Raw genomic sequence first — 13,333 nt, forward strand, 5'->3', positions numbered from 1 at the left:
AACTCCTATTTTCTGGAGCTAACGATATTGTGTCACTCTATATGCACTTGCTAAAATTCTTTCATTGAATAATCACCCTAATATTGCACATCATTAAACTAATGGAATATGTATTATATTCGGTCATTAATGAAAATCATGAAACTTTTTATTTTTACTAGCTTGAAAAATTCTTTAACAGTGTGGGATAACCGGTGTGGGATCACCAGTGTCAAGTTGGATCTTTAAGTAAGGTCATTTGTAATTGGTGTTCAATTAACAAGTAGGAAAATTCTTAAAAGGGTAAAATCACGTAGTGAATTCAAATTAGTTTCTTTGAAACAAAAATTATTCATACAAATAACATCTTGCCCCAATGACTTCTTAAACAATATGCAATGTTTTAAGCTATCTCAAATACAGGCATACAAAATGAACTTTTTGACATGTCAGGTGAAAGTTTTAAAATATTATTTTTCACAGCTTATTCAGAGTTCATAATTTGGAATTAATGACTTTTAATTTTCATACATATACCAGCAGGTGTCTGCATATCTTTGCTGCCTTGATAGATTTATAAGGATTTACATTGAGGAAAGAAATGGCGATTGAGCACTAAGTGACTGACAGGTAGCAATTAAACAGACAAGCTGCCATTACTCTTTAGGCCTTAATCCAAGTGTCAGTTCACAAAATGTTGGGCTTGACTTCAATTTTCTCTTGATCATCTTCCAGTTTTCCTTTCCATGATGTAATATTAAATTGTTTGCATTGTTCCATTCTGTATATTATCTCCACCCAATCCTCATTGGTGCACTTGGCATGTAGCTTCAATGAATCCAACAGTATTCAGATCACTTATTTAAAGCTTTATTAACACCATTTAATGTAAAGGTTTATTTTCAGCATTTTATGATGCATCTTTCAGCTCTGGACTCTCTGGTGATTCAGGTGGTACCTCTGGTGAAGGTGTCCGAGTTCCTTCTGCTCCTTTATTCAACACAAAAAGAGGAAAATTAGATTTTTTTTTAAAGTATTCTCTAAATTTAGATTTTCAAAGCTTGATGTAGGTAAGGTGGTCATCACAAAATTGTTGTGTCCCGCTGTGCCTTTTTCTATTACAAACACCAGAGGACATATGCACAGGTGAGGGGAGGAAAGTTTAGAGGTGATGCCAGGTATGTTATATTTTAAACAGAGATTAGTGGATGCCTTGAATGCCTTGCCAGGGGTGGTGGAAGCTGGTACAATAGGAACATTTAAAAGACTTGTAGTCGAGTGCATGGATGCACGAAAATTATAAGGTTAAGGGTATGAGGTAGAGAAGGGTTTAGTTTGTTGAGTAGTTTTATATAGGTCAGCACAACATCGTGGATTGAAGGCCTCTGCTGTTATGAGTAAAACTTATCTTAAGTGATTTTATCTTTTAATTTGTAAAATAATCCATTGGCCAATAATTGTACCTCCTTAATGATTTGCCCAATGAAATATCACCTTCAACTGGGTCCACACAGTAGCTCTTATAAAATAAGGTGATCACTGCAATGTTATGGGTAAAAATACATTGTTACCTGCATTCCTAACATTTTATCTCTTGATCCATAAATTGTGGGATATCTGAGTTTTTAAAAACACATTTCCACTTCAGTTTTCACCATTCCATTCTTGTGGAACTAGATCTAATTAGTACTTCACCCTCTAGTCATCAAGCTAAGGCAGTGGTTCTCAACCGTTTTCTTTTCACTCACATACCACTTTAAGTAGTCCCTATGCCATCGGGGCTCTGTGATTAGTAAGGGATTCCTTAAGGTCATATATGGGTGGAAAGAAAAAGTTTGAAAAACACTGTTTTAATCGCACATAATTGATTTGTTATGTGCTCAGTTTCATAAGTCCAAAGGACATGGGTTAATGACAAATTTCTCATAATTGGGTCTCGAGCAGTGATTTTCACTCTTCCCTTCCCACTCACATACCATCTTAAGCAATCCCTTACTAATCACAGAGCAAGGTCTAACTTGTCCTGGCCATTCTTGCATCTGTGAGCTTGCAGAGCAGGGATTGGAGGCAATACAACTTTGGCACACATTTCCCCAGATGAGAAACCATGCTTAGTCAGATTTGATCCAGATTCCTATGAGACAGCAATTATGTAATTTGATCTTAGGATGTATTTGTGCCTTCGATGACAATTGCTACTTTTACCCTTCTGCAAAAGTTGTCCTCCTCTGCAATAAAACAGAAAATGCCATAACTTTTCAACCTTAAAAATTTGTTTCTCTTTCACAGGTACTGCCTGACCTGCATCTGCAGTTTTTTTTTTTAATTTCCACTTAATGCCATTTCTGTCTCAGTTCACCTGACACAAAAATCCCAAATCAGGTCTGCATCAAGCCGTAACCTTTTTAAAGCTCTCTAGAACAATCTTCTTCCTCATCCTTAGTCATCCCAAGTTCTTCTGCCCTAACACTTTCATGTTTGCTGTTCAACACTAGATTTGGTTGAGCAACACCATGATTTTTAAAACTTTTCAAATCTCTTAATGATCTCATCCTCTGTCATATCTGTTCTCCAAATCTGACTTCCTCAAACTTAAATTGCTCTGCTGTTAATTGCCGAAATTAATCTGCTGATATTTCTGTGAAGTATATTGGAATACTTTTAACATGTAATTAGCACATTATAAAAAACAATTTAGCCAATTGACATTTGACAAACATTAAGGGATGTTTGAGTCAAAGGCAATTATGTGGAATTACATCAGCCACGGTCTCACTGAAAGTGATGGCAGACTTAGAAAACTAAATGGCCTAATCCTGTAATGTAAAGCAGGTGAGAATTTTTCAAGTATAGATCGTAACCTCGTATAATACCTCTCATAGGTCATCTAACAAGAAGATAGGCCAGAGAGCAGCCTATACCCATTGTTAATTAAACTAAATATTGCAATAGTCAGTGTTCAGGGGAATAAAGAAAAAATATCAGTAATACTATTTTTGATCACTTGAGTGCACTGCAGCTCAAGAATTTGAGATGTTAAAACATGCTAGATCTCCAAAACATTTTCTGACATCAATGATTCAAGAATTAAAAAATCCTCCCTGATTATTCACTGCACAGGGACAGGCATGCTCCTTCATGTGGTCACAAAATCCCTCTATATTATTGAAGAGCTCAGCCTATATTTATTCCTTCAGCAATATTGTACACTTTCATAAATCCCATTGCTCTTTTTGCTGCATTATGCACACCCTCTGATATTAAAATCGAAAGGGGCAGGTCTGGGGAAGTCAGTATGGCCCAGCAACAGAAAAACAGACATTGTGTGGAAGAAAAATTTGTGCATTTTCTTTGTCCAGATCACAAGTTCTGAATCACTTCCTGGCCATTTGTCAGCATTAGCTTATCTCGGGATCTATGGCAATATCTCCCGTGGAATGTTAAGTTTTGTATTCTGTAGATTAAAGTACAGAAGGGATGAGTTATTTTGACAATGTCTCACCCACATTTAAGAAAACAGAAAGCATCTTGGAACGTTTCACTTTCTCGCCAAGTTTAATCATGACGTATTTTAAATTACAACATCTTGCATCTTTCTTGCCACATCTAGGCAGGGCCACATATGTGCTGGTTACCAGCCTGTACACTCAATTATAGGAAATCTACCCAAGTAAACTGACGTTGAACACAGTCCTTATTAGGTATCACAGGAGAGAAGTATTTGAAATTTATATTTGGTCCTCATTATTTTTGGATTGGATGTCTCTGACATCACCACCTCTCACATTATAGAGAATCTAGAAAATGGAAACGCCATCTGAAACATTCTCTTTCCACAGATATTGCCTGATTGCTGAGAGCTTCCAGTGTTTTCTGTTTTTTTAAAAATTTCCGATTTCTAGTATCTGTAGTTTTTATTATTCTAATTCACCTGTTCATCAGTGTTATCTATCAGGTGTGGCCTGCCCAAAATATTCTTGCCTAATTTTCTTCCATACATTCAGAAAGTCATCCTAAATGCCTCTATCCATCTCTGAAGGCCAATTTGCCAAACAGCCATCTGCTTCCTGACTTGTACCAACTCGAAGCAACAGCTTGATTTAAAAATTCTCATCCTTTCCACATCTGCTAATGTTTGATGCACCTGTGATAATAGTTTGGGACATTTTATTATTTAATTGTCGCAATATTAATACACAATGCTTAACCTGGACACATTAAAGGTTACGATGCAAAGGTCTTTCGACGTTTTATTGGATAATTGTCTTTATAGGTGACTTAATAAAGGACTATTGACACATTGACCTGCCACATTGACCACCGCCAGTGGGCTGATAACGCCTCAAACCGTGCATCTTGGCGCCTCACAGTTTGGCAACCTCCTTTGAAGAAGACCGCAGAGCCCACCTCACTGACAAAAGGCAAAGGAGGAAAAACCCAACACCCAACCCCAACCAACCAATTTTCCCCTGCAACCGCTGCAACCGTGTCTGCCTGTCCCGCGTCGGACTTGTCAGCCACAAACGAGCCTGCAGCTGACGTGGACTTTTTACCCCCTCCATAAATCTTCGTCCGCGAAGCGAAGCCAAAGAAAGAAAGAATAAAGGACTATAAGATTCTAGAGGCACAGTGAAGATGGACAGCCAAGAGCTTTTTCCCAGGGCAGGAGTAACAAACACCAGAGGAGATTTGGACAAAGTGAAGGGAAGAGAATTTGAGGGAGACATCAGGGGTAAGGTTTTTTTTACACAGAGAAGTGTGTTTAAAAAAAAACAACTTTTTTTTAAACAGTGAACAAAATTCTTCGTAAGGCATGGTCAGGGATGGTAGTGAAGGCTGAAACATTAGGGGCATTTAAGAGACTCTTAGGCATATGGATGAAAGGAAAATAGAGGGTTATGAGCCAAGGAGAGTAGTTTTTTTTGGTAGGGATATTGTGCCAATTGAACAGCAGAATCAGAACTAAATAGCTTAATCCTGTAACGTGATACAGGTGAGAACCCGTTGAGTATAGAAATACACCTGGCAATGTATGCCTTGGCTCATAATGTAGGAATAGAACAAGGAGAAGGTAGAGCTATTGTCAATTAAACCATGCCCGATAATAATTAGGGGCAGAAACAATGGAGGGAAAAAGAAGTAGAAATCACAGCAGCATTCCCATCTTCGATCACTTGGGTGCACTGCAGCTCAAGAATAGGAGCAGCTTTTAATTTCTCAGATAAACTGAAGGATAGAAGCGAATGAAACGATGTGCAGAGAAAAGCAGAATGAAAGAGAAGCATGGATATTCTCCTCCTCCATGTTCTGAAGTAAGCATCATTCTGTTTTGCTAAAGGTTGCAGAAACAAAAAGAAGAGCAGTGGCACAGCTGCTTCCATTTAAATCAAAACACACACAATGGCTGCATCCAGGATGGCTCGTACCTGCATTTATGGACAATTCTGCCAGTTTCATGGGTAGTTCAGACGGACTGACCCCTGCAGGCGAGCCGAGGATGTCGGGCAAAGCGTTTCTTCGACCTGTCCGCCCCGACGTGGCGAAATCCAGCACCGGCTCCACCTCCGTCATTCTAGCGCTGTCTCGTAAAGCCAACTGAAGAGGATTGACAAAAGCAATGTTTAGCTATTTAAACAACTCACACTTTCAGAATTTTCAATATCGTAAAACAGAGCAAATACCTGGGAGACAAAAATAGGAAGGTTAAAAGGAGAAAATGAGGTAGTGTTTGGGCATTGTTGCAAGCTCTGTCACTGGAGGATCAAAGGGAAGGAGACAAGAATCAGAGGATTTGAGGAGCACATTGGAAGAAAATCCACTCACAGATCACTGTTTAGAAACCATGTTACACATTAGCCATTTTGTCAACAAGTATAATTGATTGGCATTGAATTCTCAGCTCTGTTGTATGTCACAGACACTTTTAATCCAATATCTTAATTGAACAGTTTGCAACTTGCAAATTATAAATGATCTTTCTAAGTGAACAAGCCAAAATGACATCACTCTCGCGACAGTATAGTTGAGTGACTGGACTAGATCTCATTGACATGAACTGCTCACTTAGGGGCTCTCACTCCCCCAAAACAGGATCACAAGATTAAAGGAATAGTGGTGGTAGCCCAGACAGCCTCTGCTGGAATTCAATATGATCATCGTTGATCTGCCCCAGGCCTCACCTCTTCGGCAAAAGCACAGAAATGCTGAAGGAACTCAGCAGGTCTCACAGTGCCCATAGGAGGTAAAAGTAGATAAATGACATTTCAGGCCTGAGCCCTTCAAAGCATGAGTAAAAAGCAGACAAGATCCTGAATTAAAAGGGCAGGGGGAGGAGTACAAACCAACAGACAAAAGCTGTTTTAATTGGATATGGATGAGGAAAGGTGAGAATTGATTGGTGGGGGTGGGGGTAGTTCGCTTTGGCTCTGTGGATGCAAAGCTGGGAGAAAGGAGACAGAGGGAAGAGAGAGAAAAAGGGAGATGGAGCAAGAGGAAAAGAGACAGGGATAGAGGGGCTAACTGAAAGTGGAGAAGTTGAGGTTAATGCCATCTGGTTGGAGGGAGCCCAGACGCAATATGAGGTGTTGTTCCTCTAATTTGTGGGTGGTCTCAGTCTGGCAGTGCATGAGACCATGGACAGATACGTTGTCAAGAGAATGGGATGGAGAATTCAAATTGGTGGCCACTGGTCAATCCCTGCCACTGCAGGGGTCAGAGCAGAGGCGCTCAACATAGCGATCTCCCAGTCTGCGTCCAGGCTCTCAGTGGGAGGTGCTGCACTTACGTCCACACCTCCTCCCTCACCACCATTCGGGGGCCAGGGAATCCTTCCAAATGAAGAGGCACTTCACTTGTGAACCTGCAGGGGTCATCTGCTGCATCCGGTGCTCCCGTTGTTGGAGAGACTGGGCATAGACTAGGAGATCACTTAGTTCAATACCTTTGCTTTTCACTTGTGATTTGGGAGGAAGACATGGGCATGTGGGATAAATCATTCCTGAATCCTGCTCTCCAAAGCAGGATTTCCCTTCAGATCTGCTCTCAACTCTAGCTGTTGTAAGTTCAATGAATCCTGCCAAACCAGATTTGCCTTTCTCAAACCTGAGAAGCAATGTTAAGCTGCTATAATTTATTTTTTTTTAACGTTACTAAGCCTTGTCCTGTCTTTAACCTCTTGCTAAATTTCACAGATCAGCACATGCATGGCACAGAGGCAGGTTTGAGATTTTATAGCATTAAAATTTACCAATAAAATATTGATGGTAATGGAGTTGCAGTGTGTCATCCACATCGATTGTCAGTTCAAATAAAAAAATATTTGACTCTGCTTTGAGATTCATCTGTTCATTAGGATCTAAACTTAATGAGATCATTATGAGGCCAATTCACTTTGCACACTATAGATCCAGGCATGTAATGTTTGCATTAGATAGTGCCCAATCAATACAAAGCATTAAGGCATGCATCCAGATTCCATCTTTGCATTTAATTTAAATTGATCCAAGACCACATAGGACCAAACCACTACTGACGACTCCTGTTCATGTAATGATGGATACTATTACTACCCCTGTGCCAGCAAACAAAGATATCTCAAATAAGGTTTAAGGTTATATAATATTTAGAACAGGTATGATGGATAAAATGATAGGTGATTGATTTTTAAATTTAGACATATAGCACGGTAAGAGGCCATTTTGGCACAGGAGTCCATGGCGCCCAATTACATCTAATTAACTTACATCCTGGTACATTTCGAACAATGAGTGGAAATTGGAGCCACCAGGGAAATCCCACACAAACACAGGGAAAACGTCCAAGCTCCTTACAGACAGCGCAAGATTTGATCCTCGGCCCCGATCGCTGTCACTGTAAAGGCATTGCGCTATCCGCTATGTTAACCTTGCTGCCCTGATTTGAGACTATTTAATATAAACAGAACCATGTCACTTCAGTTGATTTAAAATCAGCTAAAGGATAATATCACCACAAGTAGCTGGATTGAAGCAATTTCCAAAACTCAGAAGGATGAGGTAGCTTCATTGATTAGATTCAGCTATTAACCCAAGATGCTATGTCATCAGTAACTGAGTCCAATCCCTTAGTGCCAGTTGCCAAGCAGGCTGTTTCCCAAGTCCACAAGACCCTGAGGTATATTCATTCATTTTAAGTAAAATAATTCAGAAATTATTACAACATGAAGAGCCATGAATATTTATGCAATACACAAAATGTGCTGTTGAAACTCAACAGGGGTTTCTCCAACACATTTTTATACTGCACTTGACCCCAGCATCTGCAGATTTTCTTGTTCAACTCTAATTAATATTTATGACAATTTTATTTTGGAAAAAGACATGAATGAATTTCCTTGCCATTGCTTCACCAACTTATCTCAGCTAATGAGCTCCAAGGAAATATTCGATTAAAATACTGAACTTAACGATCACCAATTAAACACTGAAATGCTTAGGACTTAAAGACTGATTTTAAATATTTTATTAAACACCTTTAGTGATCAGGAAATGGTTTTTCAGATATTTTGCCCATGAATATCCATAGGTGGAATCACCAATAAAAAGCACTAAGCAAGACTTTGAAAAGAAAAGCAAAGCACGAAAGACGGAAGACTATGTGGTTGAAGTAAAATTGCACAATGCTGGAGAAATTCAGTAGGTCAAACAGCTACCTTGATGAAGGGTACAAGCCAGAAACATCTGTTATGTTGTGCTGCAACCAATGTATTGTTTGTATTGTATGACCTGGTCCGCCCCCTGAACCTGTGACTCCTCCCTCCCAGAAATCCCTATAAAGGCTGTTACGCCCAAACTCCTCCCCCAGTACCTGCCTTAGAACCGGGCCAGCAACATGTGAGATCTTAAGGTAATTCAAGCCTATTAATCATGTCTCTGTCTAATGTGGTTGCATATGTATTTTTATCTTTGCTAATATAAAGGACACAGTTTGACCTGCTGAGTTTCTCCAGCCTCGTGCTTTAACTTGGAAAAGTTGTTGGCTGTTTTGATATGAGGGTTAAAACAAAATACACACGGTCGTCATGATACAGTGGCCACGATAAATTAGAAGTTTGTCCCTATAAAATGGCAAACATCTCCACTATTACCAAGAACACCCAAACCTGATTTTTTTTTGTTTCTATATGTTCCTCAATGCACAACATCACTTGTGAAAGTCAAGGGTTCAGCTCAAACCTTTGACCGTTCTATTTCTCCCACTGCTATTGTCTGACCTGCTGAATTCCTTCAGCAGATTGGGTTCAGCTAGTTAGTTAGGCCTTAAATTTACATCCGGTACCGCACGGATGGCAGTCTCTTCAATCTGAGGCGCCTGCAAGCTCACACCAAGACACAAGAGAAACTTGTCCGTGAACTACTCTTTGCAGATGATGCCGCTTTAGTTGCCCATTCAGAGCCAGCTCTTCAGCGCTTGACGTCCTGCTTTGCGGAAACTGCCAAAATGTTTGGCCTGGAAGTCAGCCTGAAGAAAACTGAGGTCCTCCATCAGCCAGCTCCCCACCATGACTACCAGCCCCCCCACATCTCCATCGGGCACACAAAACTCAAAACGGTCAACCAGTTTACCTATCTCGGCTGCACCATTTCATCAGATGCAAGGATCGACAATGAGATAGACAACAGACTCGCCAAGGCAAATAGCGCCTTTGGAAGACTACACAAAAGAGTCTGGAAAAACAACCAACTGAAAAACCTCACAAAGATAAGCGTATACAGAGCCGTTGTCATACCCACACTCCTGTTCGGCTCCGAATCATGGGTCCTCTACCGGCACCACCTACGGCTCCTAGAACGCTTCCACCAGCGTTGTCTCCGCTCCATCCTCAACATCCATTGGAGCGCTCACACCCCTAACGTCGAGGTACTCGAGATGGCAGAGGTCGACAGCATCGAGTCCACGCTGCTGAAGATCCAGCTGCGCTGGATGGGTCACGTCTCCAGAATGGAGGACCATCGCCTTCCCAAGATCGTATTATATGGCGAGCTCTCCACTGGCCACCGTGACAGAGGTGCACCAAAGAAAAGGTACAAGGACTGCCTAAAGAAATCTCTTGGTGCCTGCCACATTGACCACCGCCAGTGGGCTGATAACGCCTCAAACCGTGCATCTTGGCGCCTCACAGTTTGGCGGGCAGCAGCCTCCTTTGAAGAAGACCGCAGAGCCCACCTCACTGACAAAAGGCAAAGGAGGAAAAACCCAACACCCAACCCCAACCAACCAATTTTCCCTTGCAACCGCTGCAATCGTGTCTGCCTGTCCCGCATCGGACTGGTCAGCCACAAACGAGCCTGCAGCTGACGTGGACTTTTTACCCCCTCCATAAATCTTCGTCCGCGAAGCCAAGCCAAAGAAAGAAGAAATTTTACAGTCATTAAAATCTGACAAATTCATTTAAATTTTGACAAATTTCAGTGAGCATGCTATTCAAAAGTGCTGCCTAAGTTGGCGAATCTAAGCAACGTTTAAGGAAAAAACCTCCTTCAGGTGTGACTCTAACACTGGTAATTTGGCTTCTTCATATGGTCATGAAATATCTCAACATCTGATCGAAGAGGTAGGTGAATTTTGATCCCTCCAGCAATGTTAAAGAGGAATATTCACTGCTTGTTTGGGTCCTAACACAGAATGTAAACTTTTGTATCCATACTGGATCAGTAATGATGTCTCACGACATTTAATAAAGCATCTTTAATTGCTTCAGAGGTTCCAAGGTTCCTTTTATTGTCATGTAACAATACATCAACATAAAATCTACATGGTACACTTTCAACTTTTGACTGGCACAAGGCAAACAAAGAGTCTCCTTGAGCATTTCCCGGCACCCCTAACAATAGGAGAAAGAGAAGCCAAAGAGAGACCCTTGAGAGTCACTGAGTGTCCATGGATTTGTGTCCAGCGCTCCCACAGTTGCTGCAGCCGCACAGACTCCAGTTCAAATTGTCAGCAACTTTAGCTCCAGATCCAAACATCTGATATGGTCAGGAAACCTTCAGCACCTGAGACCCAAGGGAGTCCTTCTTGCCATCCGCACCACCTGGAATCCCAGAGCAGGTACCTGGTTTTCTGTTACAGTCTCCATTACCCTGTGTACGTCCTTCACCAAGAGCCTGCAGCCTGTGCAGGTCCTTCAGCCGCCGAGCCCCTCAGTGGTCCATGCCGGGTGCACCATTCGGTACGCTCGCCTCCTCTGCATCTCCTTTTCCATGGGGGTTGTTCTTCCCATTTCTGGTGTCCTGCACTGGTCCACTGTCTGTTGCTTATATGTAATTCACACAGGAAATCCAATCGCAGTCGATAACGTACAAATTTTACAATGAATATTAGGAAAATTGTTCATGTCTGTGGCTAAATTTTGAATTTATAGCCAAGAATGTCTGCCAGGTACACTGACCTGCACCCAAGATTTTGATGTCTCCTGCCTAGAGGTACTGGGGTAGGGTCATTTCAAAATGGTGGCTCCATTCCTGACTGGTGCAGCTAGTACCATACTGTCAAAGATCAGCTATTGGACTTTCCAGACCAGACTGAGCCTGCTAGTTATTTTTCATAGCAGTCACATCCTGCAATTTCCTTCTCAATTACAACGTGGAAGCTCAAGAAGGCTTCTCAGTACCACCTTCTCAGGATGGTGAGGAATTGGAACCACTTTCAAGACTTGCAATTAAGAATCATATTCCCAGAAAAGGATTTAAAAAAAGCAATTACAATAAATATTGGATCTGATCTTGCCATCAGTGTCAAGAAATTAAAACTGCATCGAGACATATATGTACAGCATTTTAATTTGTTGCAAGGAAGAGGTCAACCAAATCACCTGATGGTCATCCAGCATGGAACTATAGTTTCCAGATTGAGTCCGGATTTGAGAGATTTCTGTCCACCTCTTGGTTGAGTTGGATAGGCCAGTAGTCTCCAGGCCACTGTTGTCGTCTTTATGCCTGTCCTGTTGTCAAAAACAGCCATTAGCATTTAAAGAAAGAGCAGATGCAATTCAAGCTGTAGTTGGGAAAATGCTTGAAGCTATAATTAAAGAAGTAATAATGAGGCTTCTGGAGCAAAATGGATGCATCAGGCAGACACCGCATAGATTCAGCAAAGTTACGTACTACTTGACAAACTTATTGGAGTTCTTTGAGGATAGAATGAGTACAGTTTATAGAGGGGAGCAGATGGATGTTGTTTACCTGGATTTCCAGAAGGTGTTTAATAATGTGCCGCATAGAAGTCTTAAGCAGAAGACAAGGATGTATAGAGTTGGGGGTGAAGTATTAGCATGGTTGGAGGATTGGTTAACAAATAAAAAGCAGAGGGTTGGAGCAGAGGGTTGGAGCACAGGGGTGATTTTCTGGTTGGTAATCGGCGGTGAGCGGGGTTCCGCAGAGGTCAGTGCTGGACTCACAACTGTTCATGATATATAAAAACAATCTGGAAGAGGGGACAGGGTGTGGTATATTTAAGTTTGCTGATTATACTAAATTGAGTGGAAAAGAAAATTGTGTAGAGCATACGGAGAGTCTGCAGAGAGGTATTGATAAGTTGAATGAGAGGATAAGAGTCTGGCGGATGGAGTATATTGTTAGTAAATGTTAGGTTATCCAGTTTGGAAGGAAAGATGGAAGATCAGATGGCTGCAGCTGTGCAGAAGGACTTGGGAGTGCTTGAGCATGAATCACAAAAGGTTGGTTTGCAGGTGCAGCAGGCTATCAAGAATGCAAATGTAATGTTGGCCTTCATTGCCAGAGGGATTGAATTTAGAAGCAGGTAATGCTACAACAGTACAAGGTACTGGTGAGGCCATATCTGGAGTAGTGTATATATTTTTGGTCTCCTTAAGTGAGGAAGGATGTTCTGGCTTGGAGGTGGTGCAACGAGGTTCACCAGGTTGATTCCAGAGATGCGGGGGTTGGGTTAGGTTAGCCTATGGGGAGGGGTTGAGTTGTCTGGGATTATACTTGATGGAATTTAGAAGAATGAGAGGGGATCTATAGAAGTGTATATAATTATGAAAAGCATTGATAAGATAGAGGTAGGTAAATTGTTTCCATTGGTGGGGGAGACTAGAATGAGGGGACATACCCTCAAAATTCAGGCTCATAGATTTAGGATGGAGCTGAGGAACTGTTTTTCCCAGAATGTGGTGAATTTGTGGAAATTGCTGCACATTGAAGCAGTGGAGGCAGCCTTAGTAATTATATTTAAGATGGTTGGATTGATTTTTATGTAGTCAGGGAATGAAGGGATATGGGGGAAAAGGCAGGATGGTGGAGATGAGTCTATTAGCAGATCAGCTGTGATCTAATTGAATGGCAGAGCAGGC

General features: G+C 41.4%; 1 protein-coding gene across 2 annotated transcripts in view; it reads right to left on the bottom strand.

Annotated features, from left to right (window-relative positions):
* Positions 1-827: 827 nt before the first annotated feature.
* The window catches only part of LOC138741370 (cAMP-dependent protein kinase inhibitor beta-like), a 109,149-nt gene continuing 96,643 nt past the window's right edge, over positions 828-13,333 (bottom strand). The window contains exons 3-5 of one of the 2 annotated variants that reach the window (XM_069895329.1): positions 11,831-11,959; positions 5,406-5,574; positions 828-969 (exon numbers count right to left, since the gene is read on the bottom strand). In XM_069895329.1, coding sequence (XP_069751430.1) covers positions 890-969; positions 5,406-5,574; positions 11,831-11,848 — 267 coding nt within the window. In that variant the 5' untranslated portion in view covers positions 11,849-11,959 and the 3' untranslated portion in view covers positions 828-889. The remainder of the gene's footprint in view (positions 970-5,405; positions 5,575-11,830; positions 11,960-13,333) is intronic. The other variant, XM_069895330.1, reaches the window with a different exon arrangement.

Source organism: Narcine bancroftii, chromosome 8, assembly GCF_036971445.1.
Source record: "Narcine bancroftii isolate sNarBan1 chromosome 8, sNarBan1.hap1, whole genome shotgun sequence".
Lineage (NCBI taxonomy): Eukaryota > Metazoa > Chordata > Chondrichthyes > Torpediniformes > Narcinidae > Narcine > Narcine bancroftii.